Source organism: Anopheles cruzii, chromosome 3 (genome assembly GCF_943734635.1).
Source record: "Anopheles cruzii chromosome 3, idAnoCruzAS_RS32_06, whole genome shotgun sequence".
Classification (NCBI taxonomy): domain Eukaryota; kingdom Metazoa; phylum Arthropoda; class Insecta; order Diptera; family Culicidae; genus Anopheles; species Anopheles cruzii.
In genome coordinates this window covers 29,580,186-29,606,720 of record NC_069145.1, presented here as the reverse complement: position 1 = coordinate 29,606,720, position 26,535 = coordinate 29,580,186, and the positions used below count along the sequence as shown (strand labels likewise).

Below are 26,535 nucleotides of genomic sequence, written 5' to 3'. Positions count from 1 at the left end.
CTAAATACGGACAAAGTCCTCGAACAGCAGCAGCAGCAGCAGCAGCCCACCATGCACCAAGTAAGTACCGAGTGGCGCCCTTCGACCTTCGCCTATCATCCGCCCATCAATCCTCCACCACCAGTGCACCCGCAACCTCTTCGGTCGGTACTCACGTGGGGCGGTCGTTTAGAGTTGAACACAAATATTGGCAGTCATCTCGCCCGCGTGTTTAGTAGTGACCCCGGCCACTAGCTTAGTCGCGCGTGCCGCTTCGCTTGGTGTGGACTGCGCCCCTGTCACGCCGCTAGTACAGTTCTGCACCATTAGCATCACTAGATCCGCGCCTAAACTCCACACCACAGTGGGCACTGTTTAGGGATTGAACACCTTGAAGCTTCACATTCCGAGCTGGGTCGAGCTGGGGAGAAAAATAAGCGGGCCCACAGAACTGAAGAGCTCCTAGTCCATCCGTCTGAAGATCCTTTAAAAATGTCTTCCAAGCAAAACCAAATGCCTCGGGGCTACGAAATAATGACGCAACATAATGTTGTAACGTTGCCGAGATGCTGCCGAATGAGATGCTTGCCGGCTTTTGATGGTTCCATCATCAAAGCTCGACTGAAGCCGGTTTATTGTTTCGGTTTACTATCACAAGTTTAGTTATAATTGGCTTTATCGGGTTTATTGTTGACTAAACTGTGCGAATCTGGTAGCAACGTTTCAGTTACTTACTTGGGTCGTAAGGTCCTTTCCGATTGTCGACTCAGCGAATTAGTGAAAGTGATCTTCGGGCGAAGCCTCCGCTATTTTCCAACTGAATCTTGTGCTCTGATTAACGTAACGGACAGTTTGTAAATTTTAGCTCTAAAGCACAATTGCTTTTTGGTCTGGTTACTTTAGGCAATAAAGTTTTTTAGGAATGACGACTGTCATCTGCCTACGATGACTGTCACTTCCCAGGCCATGGGTGTAAATAAATCTTTCCTTTTGAACTGAATACACGCGTTTTTCCTTAGATGCTCCAATATGTTTACCATCAGCATTACCAAAAATTACAAGAAATGACCCGTGAATATCCAATTAAAATCGCGTGGACACCTTCAGTGGACTGTTCAATGCAAATAAGTTACTAAAACTGCTCAGTAGCTCAAATAATACTTTTTTGTGATTGATTTGATATCCCAAACTGAGGAAGCACCAACATTTTGTTGCCCAAACGCTTCCCTAATTTTCTGCACACTGATTCCTCAAAAACCTCCAACCTTTGTTGTAATATTTGATGGCTTTTCTTAGTTCCCATTTCCTTGTACAGCTTTAACAACTCGCGTCCACCGCTGATGCCACTGCTGCCCGCCCCATTTCGCTCTTCGCTTGTTGTTTGCCACGTGCTGAACCTTCCGCCCGAGATGATTCGCTCCGAAGGCATCCTTAGAACGGCACCGACAATCTTCGGACCGCTTTTTCCACAACTTCACCTGTTGAGTTCCGCGAGCCCCGGGAGGGAGCAAACAAGGCGTCCCCCGCCAACTCCGGCCACAAGCCGTTTGACCATCATTCGCGCAACAAAACGGAAATGGCATAAAAATGTCGGTTCGCTTCGTTCCGTTTTGTCCGGCCGGGGTTTTTGTTCCTTTCGTTTCGCGATTGCAGTCGCACTTTCTCCGACTCCGCCACGGCCAAAGACGGCGCTTAGCCGATTGCCGTTTCCGCGCGATCGCCGGAAAATTAAACGGGTGCCCGAACTCGAAGGAACACTTGTTTTGTGTGCGTTTCGGATGGACGCAACTCTGAACTCTCTCTCTCTCAGTCTCTCGGTGAATCGGAGCATTTCCGGTTAGCGGAAAAGTTGATGAAGCCCCAGAAAGGCCGCAGAACCCGCGTACCTGTGCGCAACCCGCATGGCCGCATATTTGCTGGCCGAATCGTTGCGGGCTTCAGCGGGTTGCTTGGAAAACTTTCACGAAAATTAAATTCTTTGCCCCGGAGCAGCTACCAAAGCCGCCCGCCCCGTGGCCCCGGCCATGGCCAGGTGGATATAGTTTCAATAAAAGCACCCAGTGCCGCCTGTCCCGTCGGCCCAGATTATGGCGCTGGCTGGCTGATGAAAAGAGAATTAATTTTAAATTTCTAATGAAAAGAAATTTCCAGCAAGGAACTCCAGCCGGCTCTGGCGTTCAATATTTTATGCGCCGTGGTCCCCGGGCACCGGCTTCTCCTTGGCGCATCCGCACAGTGCAGCAGCTCCGTGCGGGGCTCATTTTTTAATGAAGTTAAACCCTAGGCCGGCAGCGCTGACGTGCATTTTCTAAACTCCAGCTCCGCTGGTGGGGCGAGCGAAACACAAACCTCACTTTGCGTGACGCTGAAAGCCCCCGGAATCCGGTGTCCGGTGTGCAGGTGCTGAATATTTGAACGCCCCGCCCGAAGGTGTCACCCGTCAGCCTAGTTAGATTATGCCAGATTGTGTCACCTTAAGGCGGCCAGTGGCGGCCCATCGGAAAATGATTGCCCTGCAATTAATTTTCCCATCCTCGGCCGGATCGGAGAGACCGGATCACTCCGGCCTGCTGAAGTTGCGAAAGGCACCAACTTTTAAGACCCCATCGCCAAGAGGTCAACCCGGGGCCGGCGGGGGGGCCACCTTTTCCCCTTATTCGGTGGGTCGGGTGGCCGAAAAAGTTTCCGCCGGCCGATCGGCCTCGGCTTTCGGGACCCAAACGACCAACTTCGCCGGGTCCTTAATCCGGCGCATTACCCGGGCCGACCGATCCGATGACAGATTTTATGATTCGTTTGTTGTTTACTAAGCAGCTTGTCGAACGAGATGACCGTCGAAAGCAGCCGGATTGAATCTGCTTTGCTTCGTTTTTTACTCCGGTACTCCGAGCCGACTTTTCCGACTTATGCCCGACGGTCCCCCGGGCCATTAAAACCGACGGATCACGGTGTTCCGATAAGAAGCGGGCTTAGCGGCGGGAGAATGGTAAATTAAATTTCCTAAAACTAAATGAAACCCATCCGAACCCCATCCGGAAGTGGTTCGGGGCGACGGGACAAAAACGGGGAACGAAATGACAGCATAAACCACTAACCACCACCAGCGTTTTTTTTGTTTCGGTTCTTCTTCATCTTCGTTCGGGGTGGCTGATGATACCGGCCCGACCGGACTTCGACACACACTGTCAAACTTTCGTTTCTTCTCTTCGGCCACTGAGCTGCGTACTGGTCCGCAAAAAATCGGAACTCCCAGTACTCCCGGTGGAGGTGGAGACCACTGCAATGGGGCGTAAATTCTGCTCATTTGCATAATAATGAAGTTTTAATTAAAAACTTCACCACTTGGTTAGTTTCGGAGGGCGTGACCCCGTGACCATTTGTTTGCCTGCTTTCGGGATAGAGTTTTCACGGGACGTTCCGGCTCATTTGTCGAAAAAACACTCGGAAGAGACATCTTTGCTGCTGCTCTGCTAACGAAAGCCATTTGGATGAGCATCTAAAAGAGCATACATATGTTGTTAAGGTTTGACGAAAGTCTAAAAATTGCTCGGAAGCTAATACCGAAGAGAACTCCTGAAGAAGCTGAAAGTGCTGAGTTGGGCCTCCAGCGATTTCGTAAAGAGCAGTAAAGATCTCGGCAGTGTTCACCCGGGGCTCTTATCGTCATGCTTCTCTATACTCCATTATCGGCCCAACAAACTGCAGTGCTCACGTTTCAAGGGCTCGCGCGAACCACTCACGTAAAGGAAGCTACCATCATCGGAACCATAATGGCGGAATCTGGAAAATGTTTTGTTTGACAAAGAAGATAGCACATTTTACGATGCCATTTGGAAGTATTTGCATTTTTGAATCTCATTACGAACGCAACGCGGCCTGGACACGTCGTTTGGCCCCAAGGAGGCCTTCGACGAGCAAGTACATTGAATTAAAATTGGATTGAATGCGGATTACGTTCATTGACTACTAATGCAAGTTCAACAAAAGTCATTTAAACAATATTTTTTCCCAGTGCTTGGGTCCAAAAAGCTTCGTCTTCTAGTTAGGCGTTGCATGCCCGAAGAATCAAATCTTCATGACAAATGATCAGTATTTGTTCGCTTAACGGAAATCCCTGCATTCGGCAGCAACACATAGTGCCTCAAGAAAGAAATTGCCCAAGAGCCTAGAAGAGTTGGGTCTTCTTCATACCCCAAAAATTATCCAATTCATATCCATCGTGGCCTGTTGATCAAACTACTCCTCACCGCGATCACCGTTCAGGATCACCTTCTCTCTTTTTCCCTCTCTCCGCCTTACCTGTTCCCTCTGCGCGCTGTCAATGAATCTCTCTCTCTCTCTCTCTCTATCTCTGTTTTTACTATTTTTCTAGCAGCAAATACAAATGCCGCATCCGTCAGCAATACATCCAGCATCGATGCATGTGTCGGCCGGTCTGCCAGCGAACCATTTTTTACCGAGTCCGGCCCTGGCTAGTCCGGTTGGCAGCACTGCCGGCGGCAATCAGCCCCCGAACCCGCCGCTCGCTGCCAATGCTCCCTGCTCGACCCTGTTCGTAGCCAATCTGGGCCAGTTTGTGTCCGAGCACGAGCTGAAAGAAATTTTCGCTAGGTGAGTTCCGTTCGCCTTTCAGTTTTGCCGTAACTACCCGCCTTCTCCCCGCTGTCACTCTCTCGCCCCCAACCCACCCCCAGCTCTCTCTCCCTCTCTCTTTCTATCTCTCTCAAGCTCCCTCTCTGCTCATTACTTGCCTGCTCTCCATCCGGAGGGTCCAGAGCTCACTGTTCCGCCAAAGCTCCGGTTCCTTCCGGTACTTTTTCCCAAACTGCTCCTATGGCTTCAATACGCTTCTGTTTGTAACTCTCTTTTTGGTTCCTATTGCTGTGTATGACCCGTTCTGCTCTGTGCTTGACACTTATCAATGTCGTTACGATGGGGATGGCCCCAAACCCGTCGCCATTGGGTCACTTCGAATACTCTGCTCGGAACTGCGCCTGATGCACAAGACACATTCTTGTCGAGGTGCGAAACATCAACCCAACCAGTCCCAGAATGCCCTCAAAGTGGACCACCCAGTCCGCCCTCTTAAAAGTCTGTCCGCACGGATGTGTTTCTATACGACTCTATCCTCGCTTCCCAGGGTAAAAAATTCCTAAATAAATCCATTAAAACTCAAGCCTAAAATTAAAAGAAAAAAGAATACTGCCTAATCCAATCCACTACTTGTAGAACCGTAGCTGCCCGTAACACCCTAACAAGTAACCGAAACCGTTTACTACAGTCAACTGCACCCGTTACGATTCGAACTTACTCTGCATCCCATGTTACTATCTCACCACTGCCACTACTATCAGCCACTCACTCACCAGCAACACGCACTGAGGGACTTCCAGTCTGACGGGGGTGCGGCCCATGACAGTTCCCTGCCCGCTCACTAGTTAGCCCCCACGCCCGATATCCTTTGGGGGCGCCCCTTCGGCGGAGGGCTCCCGTTCTTCTCCGTCGATTCGCTCCGTATTGTTTCGTTTGATTCGGAATGCAATTCATCTTTACTACTTTGTTCCTTTCTTTTCTTTTACGCTCTGTCCCGCTCACCACCCGATCATGTTGTTGATGGTTGTTTGTGTTGCGTTTTCATTTTGGCCATTTACTCTCTCTCTCTCTTTTCGTTTATCCTAGAAACCACGATTTTCTGTTCTAAGCGCGCTCCATTCCAAGTGACACCCTCCACAGACTCGGGCCCCCGCCTCCACCACCCCACCCGCCCACTAGTAGTAGTTGTTCCCCACCGTTTTACTGAATGAATGTTTTTATAATGTTCTCAAACCAAACCAAGCTAATTCTGCACTGTTTCTCTAACACTGACATCCTGTTCCTCGATTACCTCGTTCTTATTACGATGTGTGCACAACTGTTTATCGTTCGGAAAATTCCGCCCCAAACCACTTCCCGTGGCCATCCCACCTCCTGTCATCGCCCGCGACCGCCCGGTACTTTCCTCGTCCTCGTCCAAAATCGAAATCAATGGCCACAACCAACCAAAAAACTGCACTCCCACAGTCTGCCTGGCTTCTGTCGCCTCCGTTTGCACACTAAGGCTGCTACTACTAGTGCCGTGGCTGCTGCCGCCGCCGCCGCTGCTGCTGCTGCCGCTGCCGCCGCAGGCGTTGGTATTGGTGGTGGCGCTCTCAACAACGCTAATGGCATCAACCACAACAACAACAACAGCAACGGCATCAACGGCATCAACGGTGTCTATCGCCATTGCACGACCACCAACACCACCACCACCAACCATCACAACCTGTCCACCACCAATGGTCCTGCTGCACTCACTTCTACCACCACCTGTTCTATCACTTCTGCCGGCGCCGCCAACAACAACAACCACCACCAGCATCCGCAGCAACACCAACATCATCAGCACCACCATCACGCACTCGCGAACGGCTCCGTGCCGGTTGCGTTCGTAGAGTTCAAAGACGTGGTCAGTGCGGCGGCCGCCATGGCCGCCCTGCAGGGCAAGTTTCTGCTCTCGTCCGATCGCGGCGCGATGCGCATCGAGTTTGCCAAGTCCAAGATGGCGGCCGACGTACCGTCGCACCAGTTCTACGCACAGAACCACGCGCAGCAGAGAGAAGTATGTTGACCCAACCCTCCCCTCAACCACCCAAACGAGAACACCTTCCGCCCTAACCCCACCTAAAACCGTCCGGTCGTTCGATGAACCGCCAAGCTCGTAGTAGCCACTGTCAACTATTGCACTCACTGCAACCGATTCAAAGATTGCCGCGTTCATCGAACAATCGGATCTACCTACCCCGTCCCCCACCCAGCCTACACCTCCCCGACACAAGCATAGCATAAGAAGCCACCCACCAAAAAAAGAAATAGTACTACCTTTGCAACTCTTCCGACGGTCACAATTTAAATTTCACCACCACACACCACGACTGTGCATGGACCGGTTGCAACCGGTTCGTTTTCCTTCACTTTCTCACCACCACCAATCTCACCACCGTGTGTTGAATTTTTAATGCACAAAATTGTGATTTGAATGAATGGTTTCATTTTTCGTTCCCGTTTTGGATTGATGTAAAACTCGAACACACAAGCACACACACACAATGCACGACACACACACACAGGAAATTTGAAGTAGCCCCAAATTTAAACTTCTTACTGCCACCAACCCAGAGCACCCGTAACCTGCACAAGCAACGAACAAAATAAATATATTAACAGTAATAACAGCAATTAAAAACCCACACAAACGTAACCTGCGAAACCCCGACACTGCTAACCCAAGCGACCCAAGCATCCTTCCCCGATTATTGTGGCGCAGTGAGTGTCCGAAACGCGTCGCGTAAACGAAGGCAAATGAAATAGACTTGTCTCGACGAGGTTCTTGAACGAGCCACCTCTGATTGAATCCTCTTATTTTGCGTAGCCTACGTTGGCGTGTGGAGGTACCGTGTAGCTGAACACGATGAGTTGACAGCTACAGAGAAACGACTTGCCGGAAGTGTCTTCGTGAAGCGCTTGAAACCGGAAACCCAACCGAAACACAGCCTCTCTGTCGACGACACAGCTTAATCGCGCATTTCCACCACAGCTGACCACTAACAATGATGTTTGTTTCCTCGTTCTTCTCGCATCGCAGGGGGGCGGGTATGGAGCCAAGAATGGAACATCATTTGGGGAAGAAGAGTGAACGGAACGATCTCAGCTCGTACATAATGGCCACAACCTGACCGCACCAGCAGCAGCAGCAGCAACAGCAGCACTTTCAGTCCGTGGCGGCGAATCATAATCATCATCAGCATCATCATCATCATCATGTCCACCAAACCGGTAGCAACTTTAGCAACAACACCAGCAACACTTGCTCGACGGCGGCGACCATCAATGGGGGTGTTGGACGGCGAACGGTACCCTCCTATCTGGGACACCATCGTGTCAGCGAAGCCGCCAGCATGGCCGCGGCTTGCGGCCAGAATGCGGGACTGTTCACCTTTGCCGTAGCACACCCGCGAGCATAAAATCGAGCGAGCATAATGTGGAAAGCGAGGAAACTGTCGGATCGGATGTCGGTGCCCACTGCGGCTGCCAATCCGATTGTCGATTGTCCTGTGATAAGCGACCGAAAAGACCCAAAATTTCAAACCCTAACGTCGTGCGGGCGGGCTAGAAGAGCGGGGCTTTTTAGGTGTTAGGAATGTAATGTATCGATTAGAGCTACTACTACAGCAACAACTGCTACTACTACTACTACTTACACTACTTACCGTACTACCGAGGAATGTGAAGGGATTATATTGAGTGCCGCCAGCTGTCACGTGGGGAGGGAGCAGCAAAGGCATTATACAAGATGAAGACTTCTACCTACCTTCTGCTCTACTGCTGTGAGGCAAGCAAGGCAAGGCGAAGCTGACGTCGGCGTCGCGTGCAGGAATTAGTATGCTGCTGACGCCAGCGCCAACTAGTTGATCACTTTTTACCAAAATGTGCCCTAAAAGGCGGTCGCCAGGCAGTCGACGGTGGCACTCGACTGCCGACCGGCGCCTGACTCTAGTTTCCAATTTCTCGTTTACACACCAAAGGCGTTCTGCTGCTGAACTTCATCTTCATCGATTTACTTTTTATTGAATTGTTTTACATAATGTTAGGCACGTCACGCAAGCTGCAGCGCGCAGCGCTCGTTGCAGGAGCATCATCGTTGGCAGCACAGTGCAAACTATGAATTAACAAACAAACGAAAAAGATCGTAACGAGCAATTATCGGTGACGAGGCAAGAACAGTCGATCGAACATGATAACCAAAACCGATGTCAATAGAGATGAAGGTGGGAAGAGATAAACGAAACAGAAGCTAAAAACAATGAAGAAGACAATGTGATTAGGGTTTCATCGTCGCACGCAACAAACCGCCACCGCTGCAAAGACCTTCTGCTGAGGGAAATTCTCCGTATCCCAATTGCCTACGCCGAAAACCCAAAACACAGACACACATCTTTACGGCAAAAGTAGCGACCAGGCAAACCCCTAATGTAAACTAACACTATGTGAGCAATATGAAACTCTTGGCGGAAAGCGATCCACAAAGCAGCGGGAAAGCAAGGAAACAAAACGAAAGAAATTGTAAATGAAAATATCCATGCATATCAAGATTTTGAATCGATATATAAGAAGTGGGCGACGAATCTATTAGCTGATAAGAGAGAGAACAAAAAAGAACACAAGGCGGTACGATAAGAAATGTGACGTCAGTGATTCTAATCGAAACTAAAATGTTGGAACGAAAAATTAGCACAGAACGAGGATTACTTCGAAAGGATCACATTTTATAGCGGAGCGATACGAAAGAGGATCGTGATGCGCCGATCGACTAGCAGCTTAGAGCATCGGTTAAGAGTCAGTTCAACCCCCCATCGGTTGGATTCGTTTTGTTGAACGATTCGTCTTTAGACCGTGACCTGTTAGTTTTGTTGTGAATTTCCAAATGCCTTGCTTTCACCGTTTTCTACGACACTTTGCGCGCGCGCAGTGTACAGAGTGATTGGCCCACTAGCCCAATTGATGGATTTTTAACGATATTTCTTCTTACGCTTACGGTCGAGCGGATGGAAAAGATCGGTAGGCCGCAAAGGTTTTGTAGCGAATGTTTTGTAGACAAAAGCAAAAACGAAAACGTGCTGTATGACACGACAGGGGATACGTTTAGTGTATTGCGTCCAAAAGCGCTTCGTTTCCGGCTCCGGTATCGTCCGTCGTTTCGGTCGCAGTTTCGATTCTGAGACGCCCTGCTCCACTCGCACAGCCCGATGAAGAATTTCGTTCAGCAGATGCTGAACCAAACAACCGTAAGCTTGTTCGCAGCGCAGTTCGTTCCCGAAACTGGTTGCCAAACAGCAGTTACCTTCTTACATAGGGAAGCCAAAGAACGTTCGAAATTGAGCACGTCTTCGTGTACCGGACACACGCTTGAACATCAACCGCACGCTTTACGAACATACCAAAGAAAACGAGGCTCGCGAGGCTCTGCTGAGGTTCTTCTTCTTTACCAATCCTCCCGTGGACCGAAAAATTGTCGAAAACGTTGATCGCTTTAAACTCAAGCTGATCACACTAACTGGCCGCGTGTCGGGTGAACCGAAGCGGCGGAATCGAGGCAGACGAGAAAAAGGGCCGCCAGGCGCGACACCGGAAGCTGGAAATCGAACGCTCGGAATGCGACGGAAGCCAAAACCCAAAGCGCGGACAGGAAAGGAGGAAGGACAAGAAAAACAATAGCAATAAGTAGAGAAACTTGGATGTTTTTTTGGTAATATTATTATGATGATTGTCCTTTAAATACATTAAATACCTAAATACGCGTAAGCATTAACCACGTAAGTAAATTCAATTACCTAAAACGAGGAAGATTAACGAAACCATTGAGATACGCGCGTGTGTGTGTGGCGAGCATGCGAACAAGGTTAAGAACTGGGCTGCAGCGAGGCAAGCGAGGGAAGCAAACCGATCGAATGAACCAGAAAAGATCCCCGACGACGACAGCGATCGATCGGGGCCTGGGTAGCGGCAAGGATCAGAAAGAAGTATAATCATTCCGTCCAATTCAATGTGTGTAGTTAATCCTCGGGCTAGGTCTATCAAACAAGCCGACAATCGCCGTAGCGGTTCGTGGCCTCCTGCCTGCCACGGACGCACTGACATGCGCCGCACGCGTCACGTGGCGGCAAGGATCAAGGTGAAGGAAAAGGAAACGCAAAGACGAACAGAAAAGTCCGGCAGCGGACAACCCTACCGCCGAGTTAAAAGCAGCAGCTTTCGGCGATGAAGATTGGGCGATGTTGGAATGCAGAATAGTAGTGAATCACACGGACGGGTCACGGCCCCATTCGCATTCGAACAACGCCCATCATCTCCTTCGCCGGGGGTCTATTTTTTCTTGCAACATGGGCCAACAACATGGGAACTAATGAAAAATATACATATCAGCTTTTTACTTGAACTAACTAAATACAATACAAGGTAGTGGCAGGAGATAGTAACGGTTCAGCCGATTCATTGAGCCGGATTACCCGGAAACACTTCACCTTATATAGATGGTCCGTCTCGGTTTGTGCATCTGAAAAGAGCTTAGGCAGATGGCGAAGCTTGTGGCGATTTATGGCTCAGTTTTTAACGTTTTGCATCATCACGCTGCCGATCAGATGGCAGACGAGGAGACGAGGAGCATCCACGTATAAGGGGTCGATTAGAGAAAGAGAGCATAAGTACATTGATATATACACATGCTCGTCATTAAGAATACACATACATTAATACATATTATAGATATATATATAAATATATATATATAGTCTGTTAGCAGAATGAAAGCTGATCTTGCAATGAATGTTTGACTACTCTCTAGAAACACAGAATTGTTATTTGCGGCATTAGATTGCTCTATAGTTCCCGTTCTGGTTCTGTTTCTGTTTGGGCAACCCGCGTTTTGTTTCGGCCAAGAGCCACGTGTCAGCCAGGGGTTGACAATGGGGTCCGCCCCAAAGCCTTTAAGCATGACTTCAACAAATTGCTTTCCGTTTCCTACACAGCTTTTGGGAGCCTTCTGGGTACACTGTTTAACGAGTTACGAACCATTTAATGCCTTTTCTAGCTTTAGTTCTTGCCAGTAGCTGCCGTTGTTTACTTTACAGAGAGGAGCCCTTCCCGAGTTGGCATATGTTTGTTTCGGTTCTCTATGTCCTTCTCTATGTTTCTCTTTTTCTCTCTCTCTCTCTCTCTCTCTCTGTCTATCTCTCTGTTTAACTATATAAGCTAGCGATTATGGGTAACTAACAGTTTAATGGAAAGTATGGAAACCAAAATGCAAACGGGTAAACGCAAACCGGAGTTCGCAGAATGTTCCGAGTGCTCCGGAATGCGCAGCCCTCATCATCACCCAGGCTCGCCTGGGACCCGCGTGTAGTCGTTGTCGAGTGTGAGTGTGAGTGTTTGTATGTTTGTGAGCGTTGGTTGGCTGTCCTAATAACCTATACCGTGCTCGTCGCTGTATTGCATCAACATGTTCTTATATATTGATAAATTGTGAGTCGGTGGTTGCTCTCTTAAGAAGCGATCGTGCAACGAGAACGGAACCATAGTAACGGGGAAATATGTTTAAAGCAAACATTAATCGCAAAGAAAGACAAACTGTTAAAATTGATAACCAACCATCACAAGAACGCGCAACAGAACGAAGCGACCGGTTAGCGAAACGAAAAAACACAGATAAGAAAACAACAGTAAAGCAGGAAATGGAACCAGATGGTAACAGAGGGCATTAGGGGAGGGCTTAGAGTGCAGCCCTAAACGCAAGCACACACATACGGTTTAATTAATAGAGGTGAGTGATGATGGTGTATGATAAAACTGCTAAACGATACAAAACAAAAACAAAGCTAAAACAATTCACACATATCAATTTCGTGCCCGATCATATATGGACGAGAGAACCTTAGGTGGAAGCAAATGCAGATTCTTATTAGAACGATTAATATAGTGAAGTAAAAGTAATATAATGTAACAAGAAAACAAAAAAAACAAACTGAACAGAACACATTGAATGCCAGAGTGTGGGGTTAGTAAACAACTAAACGACGAAGGGGAAGCTAAATGGAAACAAAAATTCTACATGAAGCTGCACACCACGCGCTGTGTTAAGCAAAACTTTTAGAATAGTAAATTGCGTTGCTGGAAAACGAATCGGTATTGGTCGAGTTGAGGAAAAGGGAGCGAAAAGAAAACCTTTATATTAAAAGTGAAAGTAAATGAAATATGTTCTAGCAAAAGTCTTATTAACCAAACAAACAAACAAAAAACAAACAAAAGCGCAAACGAATGAAAGTTCGAGCAAATCGGCTCGACGGGCAGCGGAACTAACCGCTTCCGCGCGGGAAATACCAAAAGTGGCGTCATTTTTCGTTCGTGAAATTCACCGGTTTCGTTTCCGAATCTCTTTGAAGTTCCATTGATTTTTTTTTTCGAAGGTTGATGGGTTATATTGTCGCGATTGCGATGGCGCGATCGAAACCGGGCTGTTCTTCTGATAGACGGATTAATCTTGCAGGAACGAAACTACCAAAGGAAGTGGTGTCGGTGTACAACTACAGGAACCGGGACAGGCAACTCCCGAGCGAGAATATCCGTGAAGGCTGCCGCTCCGTCAGCCATTGAAGGGAAGGAAAAAAAACACGGGAACGATTCTGACAATCAAACCACACACTTTTCAAATCGTGCACTCAAACAATCGTACATACACGTAAAAGACCGCAAGACACACAGTGACCACGCTGACCACACCCGACCCGTCGGCGGCGGTGTGGTCGAGCGGAACTGGAGATGCTTCCTGCTATATCCTTTGGCAGAGAGCGAGGCCAGCGAGAAAAATCAGAAAATTCAGTTGAGCCTATGTCCCCCGACGATGGGCGTTCAGTCCAGTTTTAGCCCTTTAACCATTAACCTTAGATCGCCTTTTGATGGTTTTATTCGCACACAACGTTTGGGGCAAACAAAAAGAAGAGAAAGCAAGATTAACCAAAGATATCTATTTTGTATCAGCGAAGAAATTATCAACTCTATTATTTATTCTTACACCAGTTTTTTTTTGTTCGTTTCCAAGGGGTTAATTTATTTCTAATCGTAATGTAGTTTGTTAGTGTTTGCCGTGTGTGTCGTTTTTTTTTTGTTCTGCTATACGATCCATTCCATTCCTTATGTGACGTATGTGTTTAGTCGCACTGTTTTGCGAAACAAAGAATTATCCAAATCGACTTGTAACTTAATCGCTAATTTGCTAACATACTGTGAGAATAAATGCATCAACTTTGACTACTACCATAAACCTTACGTTTCCGAGAACCGATGACGCATAGGAAGATCCGTTGACGAGGAACAGCGAATAATACCGGACCGCCAGCGAGCTAGACCAGCTGTGGAAAGAATAAGTAATAGCAACTATACTATGCATACGGTGAAAAAAATATATATATACAACTAAATATATATATATACATATTTAGATATAAATTATGTAGTACAATCGAGTGTAATGGAAAACATAGACAAAAGCAGCAGGACTCGGAAGGCGGACAGTAGGCGCACCAAAACCGCGGCCGGCATCACAAGAAGCGCGTTCAAGAAACAAAAATTTGCTAGCAATAGTGTGTATGTATGTGTGCAAAACCAGAAACAAAAAAAAATCTAGCAGCGCCTTCGTGTGCCAGCAAAACTGTTTTACCGTTGTAATTTTGTACAGTTTTCGGACTACATTTTACTAAACGCAAGCAACCAAACCCAGCAGCGGACTAAGAAAGCGAACAAGGAAAACCAAACACACACACAAATAATGTTTCATTCATCAGACAGAACTGGCCGAATTTTAACCTTTACCACTATCTACTTCAGCTACACACACAACATACACAGACACACCGTTGGTGGCATAGAGCTCAGAAAATAACGACGAGGAAAAACGTTCTCGTTCAAATTCCCCCCTTTTGCGGCAGCAGCAGCAACGTAACCGTAACCACACAACCAGACAAACGAAAGCAGACCGTTACAATGTTATCAATCTTTTGAACTACTCCTAAAAGTAAACAAATAAAAACAAGAAAACGCGCAAAACACACACTAAACCTAGCCGGAAAGGGCAACACTGTAACACAGATTCCCGGTGATGGCGGTCCGCCTGCGAAGAATGGTATGATGGTGATAACGTTTACGCGTGTTTTTTGCCAGTTTTACCCGTAACAGTAACACGTAATAGCCGAAACGTGGAAACGTAACGCATTGTAATGGAAGGATAATAAGACAGCTCACTTGTTTTGTTCGTACACGTAACACAGATTTGATATAGTAAATTTCTAGGACAAACACGTTGTCGGAGTTGTCGGCTGCAGGCTTAACTTAAATATGTGTAAAGCAAAGACCCATGCGGTGTGTGCCGTAAGCTTAAATAGCCGGAACCGGAAGCAGATTAAACAAAGCTCAATGCACACACAGGCACGAACGACCCAACATGAGTTGAAACCGCACACGAACCGCATGCAAATGCTACATCGAATCGAGAAATCTCAAAAGCAATAGCTCGAAGGCAGGGACAGTGTAGCCCCTGATACCTGTGTCACGTTTGGTATTTATCGTCCAAGGAGCCCGGATTAGTTTTTACGCACCATTTCTTAGACCGCACGGCACGAGAGCACTCACGCGCACACCCAACCACTTTCCGTCTCTCTCTCTCTCTCTCTATTTCTCTCTGATACACTCACAAAAACACACGCACGGATTACTACGATTCTAGTGGAAACGTTCGTTCAGAGTCAGGATCACGAAGTTGAGTAGTAGGAAACGAAAAGACACGACCACACACCTGTATGGCTTAAGTTTGCGACCTCGGCATCGTTTTGTCGAGCCCCACCGCCTCTCTGTCCTTGTTCCTCTCTATCTCTGTCTCGCTCTCTCTCTCTCTGTTCCCCACCCCTTTTTGGCACCATCCTAGAGAAAGCACGATTGTTGAAACCCTAACTCGGTCACAATGGCACGCCAGCGCACCACCAGCAAAAAACCGGAAGTAACAACCACCACACAAAAGTCGTACGGAAACGAATGCGCAAACCACTTTTTGGCGCAATTAGTGCGCAGCACGATCACCGGAAGTAGAGTCACGTTTTATCGTTTTTTCAATAATTTCAAGCCACCCCTTTTTTGAGTTCGTTCCCAGAGTCTGTGCCACACATTCCTTCGTCCTGGCATGCATGCGGCAAGCGTAGAATGGGAACCACACCATCGGTGATGCACAAACGACAGGACTAGAGCAGAGAAAACGACATCAGAAAGCAATAATTAGCATCGTACCGTTTTACGAACCCCGGATTGGGGCCGCTCCTGTTTTACGTTCTTTGCGTGAAGCGTGTAGCGTGTGATAGTTAAATGGATGAAAGCCTACGTTAGTTACGGTCCACATGATTACACACATAGTTATAGCACACACACACACACCCAAAACACACGGTAGGCTGATTCGCGACATTGGAAGTCAAAGCTCGAAGCGCGCCCGGCTGTAGGAAAAACTCCTGGAAAAACCACCCAAAACCACTTTTGCGCCCGCAGCATCGACGTGTGCGACGTGCGTCGGCGAAAAGCGATTAAAATGAATGTGATCTAGTAGGCTTCGTTTTGCCCTCGATATATTCGACGTATTTCTGGCTGACCGATTTTTTGGTACAACTATTTTAGTACACTACTAGTTGCCTCGTGTGTGTGCACCTCTCTAGAGTAGGACAGTTGATTTTATATTTCTCCTTCATCTGTGGTAGACGGACGGTTAGGGTACTACTACCCTCTACTAGTTGTAAATACGGTCCTTGTTGAACCATTTTTTCTTGTTTTTTAAACATTTTCACCACTCTAAGCAGCGGGGCGAATCATACTTGTACATTAGTCACCGTCGTTGGGTTGTTAAATGATACTTTCCGCGGATGTTGTTCTATTTTGTCAGTCAGGCCGTTCCGGTTCCGGAACCGAGACTGAGCGTCGAGTTGGGCAGAATATAGGTTTCAAAATACAAGAAAAACAAGAAAACAGTACCTCCATTCGAAAGGACGATCACGACGGGCGGGCGCTCGCCTTCTGAGCGGCGCCGTTCGAGGATTGTACTTTCTAGCGATGTTATTCGGCCATGGCTCGGTTCCGGTGGCGAACGGCTTGGCCATGTTTCTAGAGGGCCATGTTTATGTTTCGCGGTTGTACCTTGCACTTGATTGATGTGCACACACACACACAAACACACACACTAGTGAGCGTTCTGTCGAACACTTCGGCGACAACATTAAGAGAAAGCAATTAGCGTGTAGTGGCATGTGTAACATATACGCCGTCAGTGAGGTCTGGTGGAGAAATGACGGACCAATAGTGACTGAAAACGGGGAAGAGGAACTGGGCAAAAGCTATAGCGAGAGAGACAGAGAGAGAAAGATCGAGAAGGATAGTAATTTAGTAGAAGCGAAAACCAAAAATTAAATAAGCACGATCATCCGGATTCGTGGTACCGTGGGGGGATAGGGCCGATAGTTGTTAATGCACAACGGAACGGCAGTACATGGTTTTAGAGCGGGAAATTGTCGAATTGTGTTAATCCCTCAACGTTCCTTTCTCGTGTTCTCGATTGGTTGGTTTTCGTGTTTAGAGCATTCGGGTGTAGACCCCACATTTCGCCTCCGAAACAAATGTTCATCGCATAAATCGAAACACATTAAAAAACGACAACAAAAAACAACTGTTCTGAATTGTGGCCCCGCCCGTCTGTCTGTCGGCTAATATCCGCTAGTCGATCCTCTCGAGCATCTTTTCCTACCTTCAATTTCTTCTACTCTCCATCTCAGTTCTGGCACCTTCGATTCTATTGCTCTTTTCGACCCCCCCTCAACTTAACCAACCACAGAACCCACACACACACACCCCACATCAACCAGCTCCAGGTTAGACTACTACTAAACCTTGTCATCTCAGCAATTCAGAACAGGAATGGCCTTAAAAACAATTTTTTAAATACAAGAACGAAAAAAGAAAACAACAAATTATCGAACAACGTGTGGTGGTTGAAGTCAATCTATTATATATACACATAATGCGTAGGAGAAGAAGGAAAACGGAGGAAACAGTAAGTTAATATACAGTAGCGTATATATACATATAGAAAAAGGATAAAACAAAAGACAGTGCGAGGACGAGGGACGAGCGCGCGATGCGTGAAGTGGTCTCTTTTGTGTGTAAAATTTAGCAAAAAGGATTAATACAAAATGCATTAATGCATTCAAGTGTGTACCGGATTCGGATCTATCGTATAGTGAAAAGAGAGGAAGAGAGAGAGAGAAAACGTGAGTGAGGGGGACAAGGCCACAGAAGAAACCACTAGGGGACAGTAGTACACGATTAAAGGAAAAAGTAATTTATGTGTGATGATTAAGCAAACGCGTTAGCCCTAAACATAATGCAAGTAGACAAAAGGGGGACGAACAAGATGATATCGGATAAAAGAGGGGACAAAAAACCAAAAAGATGGAGTGTTGCGAATTTTCCAAACCAAATTTTATTCAAATTCCTTTTTTATTAATAAGCTGGCGTGCGTGTGAGTGTTGTGAGACAGAAAGAGAGAGCGAGAGCGCGTAGTGCATAGATTGCTGTGTCGGTTAGTGTTCGTATTTATTATGATCGCCGAATTATGTCGAAACCAAAAACCTGCAATCTCCGTTGATCCCCTTCGAGACTCTAATTTTGAATAGGTTATCGCATCCCATACCAGCCTGGTGGTGAACAAGATGAAACAATTAATTTTACGTGCAACATTGCGTGTACCGTGCCGTGTCGGGAATGTTGAGAATCATTTCGAGGACCTTATTTGTTGCGGTTAAACCAAATGACAACACAAAAACTTTCACCAACAACAACAACAGTGTAAAACAGAGCGAGCTGAAGAGACAGGAAACGAACCAACCACTCCCGCAAAAAGTAACTTGCCGAGCTATGTAACAAACTACCTAATTATGTGCACATTCGCCCCGCAGAGGAGCACAATGGCAATCAATGGTTGACACAAACGGTGGTTTTTGGCAGGGCGTTCAAAGTGAGAGAGGCAAGGGGAGATAGGACGAATTCACAGTACTAACAGCGGCAACTGCAAACATCAACAACAACAACTATCGTATAAAACTGCGCTAGACATATAATTAACATTGTATAGGGTCCAAAGAGCAAAGGGAAAAAACAGCAAAGCATAATAAAGAAAACAGTAAAATGCGGTTAAAGTGTTAAACAGACAAACAAAAAAGAACGGAATACAAAGATGATGGGAAAAAAACATTGAAACAGTAAATAAAGCAGTAAATTAATTATGTAATAACTTTAATCTGACGAGTCTCTCGCATTTATTGAAGTGTTCCGCCAGAAACCCTTACGAAAGAAACGGAAAGTCCGATATCGGTTTTGATCCTTCTGCCCGTGACGGCGGATCTCGCGCTTGAAACCCGTTCGCAATCGGCCCGGCGATTTTGGCCGATTTCAATAGGGAACCATACCAGCGCGGAGGTAGCTCGCTCGCGTGCCCGTCCCCTTTTTTGGGGTCGATTAACGGTTCCCTCTCGCACACGGGGCGCACCGGAGCGAAGAAATGAGATCACTCGTTTTCGCAACACTCCCGTTTCTCGTTGGGGAAGGTCAAGAGCGATCAAGCAATGGCCGCCGGGTCCGTCAGTGTGCGGGAAAAAGAAAGCATCTTCCGCGATCAAGTACGAGTACTCCTGAATGTCATGCGGCCCTATTACTATTTCGTCGCGACGGATTTCGGCGGCCCGCACCATGAAAGACGAAATGGAACCGTGCTAGGGTTGCTTACCGTGCTTGCACCATGTTCAAAATTGTCGGATACAGATATCAGTAATGCAGTAAATTGATTAGGTAATTGAAAGAATGTATTTTGTAGATTTGGTTAAAATTTTTCGTTAATTTTTATTACAAAAACACTTTTTCATGTTTTTCGAAAATTCAACTTCAACTATTTTTTGTGCGTGAACGCAGCCACCGTCTTTGATCCTCTCTTCTGAGATGCCAATCAATCGCAGAGCGTTCATTCGATCATTCGATGGATTCTCCGCCAGCGCCAGTGAAGCCTCCGAGAGGAGTAAAGTATACCAAAGAAACGGTAAATATCCTTCCCATCCTGTCCCGTACCAGTGCAAACCATCACCAGGGTCAAGATGCCTCCTCAGTGCCGTTGCTGCGATGCTGCGGTGAAACTTGGAGAAAAAATGCTGTGTTTATTTCCAGGCAGTGGGTGGCAATCGAATCTCGGGTGTGCGTCATCCTTGAAGTGCCGTTAGATGCCGTAAGTGCGAGTGAGCGAGAGTAAGAGCGACCGAAATGGCACTATGCTCCGCATACTCACGAGCGACCAAAACAAATGCACTTCGGTGAGCTCATTTCAAGCACAAACGTCAAACGGTAAACGTCAAACTCGCGTTCACTAACACATCTACTCGGCAATGTCGTCAAAAATCTAGTTGCAATTCCGTCGGTCCGTTGTTGTTATGAAAACAGTGCTCAGGAACAAGCTCATCATTGTAACCCGTTTTGGCCAGCGGCCGGGCTAAATAAACTCTTAGCGTTCCTTCGAAACTTACCAGATAGCGATTACCTTCCATCGGTGACAATCGTTTGTTTTAGAGGCCGTGACGATCGCGATTCGTCTTCCTTCCCGAGGCCATTTGAGACGTTAAGTTTGCGATACCGATCGAAAATCAACCAGAGCAGAGCGCACCGCATCACGCAAAATGGTAGGCAGAGCGGACCACCGATCGACGAATCGTGACATCATCGAGTGCAATTTGTTTCCCATCCCGTCGAGTGCTTCGTGACAGGACAGAACGGGCACTTCCTGTTCGCGCGCTATCTAACGTGGCAACATTCTTTTTCATCCCGCTTTTTCTTTCTCTCCTCCCGTTGCAGAGTGGTTGCGGGCTGTTGGTATCCGTGATCAAAACTCTCGATGCCAGTGAAACGAACGAGCAGCGCGAGCGAGAGAAGCTCAAGATCGAGCGCGAGTTCCGGAAGACCGATCTGCGGCTGAACGAGCTCGTGTCACGGAGCGATGGCGACCTTACGCGGGTCATGCAACTGTTTGGCAAGGTGTCAACGGAGATCACGGCGTCCCGGGAGCGCATCCACATCGTTAAGGAGAACCTACAGTCGTGCAAGCAGCTCTTGCGCTGTCGACGCGAAGAACTCCGGAAGCTGTACACCGACGCCATCCAGCATAAGTACGTGCTGGAGATGCTGGACCAGATCACCGAGGTGCGGAAGGTCCCGGCGCAGCTGGTCGGTTTCCTGGCGAAGAAACACTACCTACACGCCACCAAGCTGCTGATGGCCTCGATCGAAACGACCGACGGGCGGCTGAAGGGTGTCGAAGGGTTGAACGATCTGCGGCAGGACTTTCAGAACCGACGCCAGCAGCTGTACGGGAAGCTGCTCGAAGAGCTCAACAAACACCTGTACGTGTCGAGCACGGCCGACGTGCTTCAAAACTTCCAGCGACAGTCCTCCGGGCGCAACAGCAGCAGTCAGTACGGGGCCGGTGTGTCGCCCTTTCAGCGAAACGTACTGCGCCGATCGGCCGAACGGGTCGAGGCGAACACGAAAGCCCGCAAAGCACTGTTTGAGATCTCCAAAAACGGTACCGTACAGGCCACGCCGCATATGCGGGCGCACTGACTAATCCGACGCCTTTCCGATTCCACCCGCAGGCTTCCTGGATGTGGACAAAAGTGAAATCATCGAAGATACGGACCTTCTCGATCCGGATGTCAATTCGTCCTACTTTTTGAGTATTATCGTTGAATGCTTTGCATTGCTACAGAAAGTGCCTGAATCGATTGAGGTTAGCATGGTCGCTCCCGCATGCCCGCTGGCCGCATGGCATTTGGTTACGGTCCATTTAACGACTCGCCTGCTCTGTTTTTTCACAGTCAATCAAAGTACAAATGCAGAGCGAACTTCTGGCGATCGTCACTAAATCCACGCAGCACATCAACTCACTCGAGCACCACCAGCAGACAGCGGGAGCGCCGGCGCAGGCCCTCTGCAACGGAAGCACGCCCGGTGGCACGACGGCCACCGATTCGTCACAAGCGCCACCGGCCCAACCTGTACCGATACTCGAGCTGCTCGAGCTGACCTTCCGCCAGTTCAAGCTGATTGCCGACGCGCACCAGCAGGCCCTGCGTAACTATGGCTACGTCATACATCGATACAACATTCCGCAAGTGAAGCCTTACGATATAATCGAGTACTGGGGTCAGGCACAAGCCGTCCTGAAGCTGGTGCTGACCGACTATCTGGACATACAGAATGACAGCAGCGACGAGGCGCTTCTCATGCGCGGCCAGTTCACCGAGCAGACCACCAACGTGAACGCGTTCTTCAGCCGACGCAAGACGCCGGGGAAGAAGCTCCTCTTTCGCTTCGACAAGTCATCACACACGGCCGACGGTAGCGGTGGTGGCAACGGTGGCCAGCTGCTTCCAAACTCGTCCTCTGTCCCGGCCGAGGGAAGCACGCAACCGAAGGAACATCGGCGCAACCTGTCGAACGTCTCAAACAGCACGCCAAAGGAGGACGTCGGTCTGAACAGTTCGTCCGCCAGCGGAACGTCAGCACATCTGCTGAACAGCAGCTTCCATCAGCAGTCGCACTATTTCGGTGTTAAGGACGCCGCTGCGGAGCGTAAAAAGCGCGAGCGGGCCCTCGTCTGTCCGCCAGATGCATCGCTGGTCCGCCAGATCTACCTTCCGCTCATGGGCTACATTCAGGAGATCGAAACGTTCATGAAGTGTAAATCGGGGTACGCATTGGATGAATGCGGTCTGTGGATCGATCAATTAACCTAGTCCCGATATTTCCGACAGCCAACCGTGCAGTTTGAACAGCTTCCTGGCGAACTACGTCAAGGACGCGTATCTGGCCCGGGGTCACAACCGCAATCTGCAGCTGACGATCGAATCGCTCTCGAAAGCACAGGACGCCTGGCGAACGATCATCACCCCGGAGGAGATCAAGCGTCTCGGGCTCTCGCGGCCATTACTGCAAAACACTGTCATCGTGGAAACTCGTTAGTTGTCTACCGTTGAGTTGGGTCTACCGTACCTCAGTACTAACCGCTTACCTCGGGTTTTCTCTCAACACTCTAGGAATTGCGGAAACGAAGAAACTGATTCAAGATCTTCCCACCTACTCGGACGAGCTGCTCAAGATGGTCTGTTCGTTGCTGAAGACGTACCGTGAAACGTGCCAGGCCGCCTACCGAGGAATCGTGCAGCCGGAAACGGAGGACAAACGGATCTACAGCGTCGCCTGGCTGAAAGACGATGATATTACGCGGTTTTTAAAGTACGAGTCGCTTCCCGGTTTGGAGGCCATTTAAGAAAGTTGTTAATTGTTTGCAAAACTGCCCTCCTCCCTTAGATCGCTACCGAATTGGACCGATCTGAAGATATCCAGTGCCCGGTTGCGGAAGCGACTCATCAAAGCGGAACCATCGGAGGAAGAAAGTCCCACTCAGGTCCAGCAGCGGAACGTGCGCGAGGCGGAAATGCTGACGAGCAATCTGGGCGAAGGTGGCATTTCGCAGCAGGAAATCCTATCCGACGTCGGAGTGTTGAAGGAGCTTGCGATCCTGCAGGAAAGCATGGAATGGTTCGCCGGACGCATCACGGAGTTTGCACTCGAACTAAAGAAACCGATCGTCAATGGGCTTGTTTCGGGTGGTTCTGCTAGCGGTAGTCCATCTGCTGCGTCCTCGCCCGCGGGCTCAACCTCCTCACCGGCCGGAACGGCCTCGATCGTCAACAGTCCGGTGATCGTAAAGGATGGCATGATTAAGGTGCTGATCAATTTGGCGCTCGAGTTTGAGGATCTCGCCAACACCTGCCTGTTGGTGTTGCACCTGGAGGTGCGTGTCCAGTGTTTCCACTATCTGCGGTCTAGCCCGTCCGATCGGTACAAGGCGAACAACCCGAACAAAAACGATTCACTCGAACCGGACGCGAAGGTGCTGAAGCTGACGAAGGTACTGTCCGACATGGACGAGGCCCTCAGCTCAACGCTGCATCCGAGGAAGACGAAGGTAACGCACTGTGGAAGATACGAAAAGGAGAGGGTTCTGTTTGACTGATTCGTGTCCTTTTTACGTAGTATGTATTTGAAGGATTAGCCCACCTGGCAGCCCGCATACTCATCATGGCGGCCAACTCGATGGAATATATCGACCATTCGGGCGTCCAGCGGATGTGTCGAAACGCGCTCGCTCTGCAGCAAACTCTCAGCAGTATCACGGCCTCACGCGAAGTAGCGCTTGACTATGCTCGGTCTTTCTACGAAATGTTCTACCTAGATCCGGAAGTAAGTGGAATCGATTGCGAATCGCTTTTGCCACTTCGCTTACCCGTAATGTGAACCGTATTTTTGATAGGAAATTCTCACCTCGATCGTCGAGAAAGGGGCACAGTTTACGGAAATGCAGTATCTGAACGCGCTGCAGCTGATCTTCCGCAACCGAGGCATCATGGACCCGGCCCTCGTTGGCACGTACCAACAGAAGCTGTCCGATCTGCTCGGCACGAAACCGGCCCTCGGTGTGACCGTCTAACGTCTGCTTGGTGCATTTGCATTCCAGTTCAGGATCATCGTCATCATCTAAAAACCACAGATCGAAAATGGTGCCCGAGGAGCTGGAGTAGGAATAGAAATATTACAGAAACAGTTACTGCCAGCTGCGGAAGCTGTATATTATCGTTGTTTAGTAGTATCAATTAGAGTAGCGGGACGTCGTAGCGATGCGTGTTAACTCACTAGAACACGGCAAACGGCAAGATTGTTGAGCGTTTGTTGGGCCTCTAAAGCATCTAAACAGACTAAAACCGTGCAGGGGTTTGGCCGTGGATAGCCAGTGGATATTATGTGAATAAATTGCGCCTTATGATCCTTACAGGGGAGAAAAAAGAAAAGATTTAGAAAACGAATTTAGAGGAACAAAAATTGCAAGACCCCTTTCTACGCCCGACCCGGCCCAAAGAGCAACCGCTTTACGATGTATAGTTCTTGTTTGAGTGAGGCAACAACCGAGACGAGCGGCGTCCACGGGCAACTGATGCAGAAAAGCGATGTTTAACGATAAAATTACTGAACGCTATTCAGCCCTAGTCCTGGTTTTAGTTTGTTCTATCGCCAGCGAGTAGAAGAGTATATCAGCCGAGTGCAGCTAGAACCCCCGATGGTATGCACTCGTTTTGTTTAAAATTGTACTTCACGGGTCATAAGAGTATTCCAAAAAAAAATCGGTTCATTAAATTATTTTAACCTTTACGTAAACCCCAAACTAACCGCAATCCGCAGAGGATTGAAAACATAATAATCAAACCTTACGAATAGGAGCTGTTATTTGGCCTGAAATGCTTCGTTTTTTCCCCTCCCAGCAAGAAGATACGCTGTCATGCCGTTTGGCCACGCCGCGGGAGCGGGCGCAGTAAATCCTAATCCGTGATTGCTCAACCGCGGTCACCGCTGTTAATTGATACGCTTGCTATTGATGTGGAAGTTGTGTAGTGCGAAGTTTGTTAACAATATCCAACATACACTGCGAGCCCACCGAGGTGGCGTGGTGTGAAGTGGCCGAATAAATTAGGACGAATAAAAACAAATTCAAAACGGAAAATCGTGTTGAGTCTGGGCACAGTAAATAAATAGAACGGCGTTCCGAAAAGAGCGACTGGTGTCGATCGTGGTCGGCGTCTGGCTTTACTCCAGATGTCCCGCGTCCACACGGTGCTGATCGCGATCGTGAAAACCACACCGTGTCGATTGCCGCAGCATCAGTGTCCCGAGATCGTTGTACGGGATGCAGACTTGTAAACAGCACGTGTAAGCACGTGACGACGACGTTGACGGTTGCGCCAGTGGAGACCGGTCGTTGGGAAATTGACGGTTTGTTTATTGCTACTGTCGGTAGGAAATTTTCCCCGTTGCTGCTACAACCAGAGACTAGAGACCTGTCGGAATCATCAAGGTCAGCAGACGACAGAAGGTGCTGCTGCTGTTGGCAGAAATTGCTTATCGGTGATTCGAATTGTTTGCTCTGCCAAAATGCGTTGCAAAATTCTCCTAACAAACAGAAGGGTAAACTAATTGGGGTGATTTTTATGACATTGGACCTTAAAGTAAGTCGATGAACGCCAAATTACATTCTTTGAAGTATTCGAATCGTAAAGCAGACCTGTTTAATGACGCCTGAATGTATGCAATCTGCACGCATAAGGATCTTTATGCAAAGTTCGCCTGAAGGTAGGCTGTACGAATAGCATGGTGCTTCCTCTCATCAGACATGTCCTCCGGACACATTTAAAGGTTAAAAAAACGGACTAAAAATTGTTCGATGATTTAATTTTTCGGATAAGCTGTTGTTATGCACTGCAGATGGTAGACGCATTATTGAGGATAAATAATGGATGGAAAACAGCACGCCAAATAAACCCGCGGCTCGTCATAATACACATTCATTACGATTAGATGAGTGTGCAAGAGCCCGGCAAAAGGTACGTTAAATAAGACCGTCATTTTTCTTCCCAAGCCTTCATCACATAATCATTTGAGGAACCGCACAGTCGACCGCCCATCAAAAGGGATTAGCTCCAGTTCTGGGCCTCCGTGGCCCCCCGGAAGCGGGCGGCTTCGGTAGAACGTCGAATGCAAAATAAGGGGGGCGACTTTCTTCGCCTCATTCGAGTCATGCTCGCCCCACTCATAACCGTCATAAATCAACGCAGATTTAAGCAACGTTTGGGGAATTGTTTCTTCCCCGGTGCCATTTCTTTGCTCTTTAGAAAGAAGATTGCAACACGTTTCTGGCGCCCGGCGCCCATTCAGCCGCTGCACGGCACGAAACAAATTATTTTTCTCCCCCGA

At 48.3% G+C, this 26,535-nt stretch overlaps 1 protein-coding gene across 1 annotated transcript; it reads left to right on the top strand.

The window, feature by feature from the left end:
- Positions 1–19,663: 19,663 nt before the first annotated feature.
- On the top strand, positions 19,664–25,252 carry LOC128275660 (exocyst complex component 4). Its single transcript, XM_053014241.1, has 11 exons — positions 19,664–19,723; positions 20,527–21,253; positions 21,324–21,457; positions 21,546–21,601; positions 21,671–22,420; positions 22,485–22,687; positions 22,767–22,965; positions 23,041–23,370; positions 23,428–23,701; positions 23,770–23,976; positions 24,047–25,252. Exons 1-11 carry the CDS (start codon positions 19,664–19,666, stop codon positions 24,221–24,223), a joined length of 3,117 nt encoding a protein of 1,038 aa, XP_052870201.1. The 3' UTR covers positions 24,224–25,252.
- The last annotated feature ends 1,283 nt before the right edge of the window (positions 25,253–26,535 follow it).

Bases quoted from the DNA above. Each gene is read 5' to 3' on its own strand.
- LOC128275660 (XM_053014241.1), top strand. From the start codon at position 19,664: ATGGATTCTCCGCCAGCGCCAGTGAAGCCTCCGAGAGGAGTAAAGTAT. The intron at 21,458-21,545 runs GTTAGCATGGTC...GTTTTTTCACAG, and splicing joins AAGTGCCTGAATCGATTGAG to TCAATCAAAGTACAAATGCA. The intron at 23,371-23,427 runs GTCCTCGCCCGC...GATCGTCAACAG, and splicing joins AGCGGTAGTCCATCTGCTGC to TCCGGTGATCGTAAAGGATG.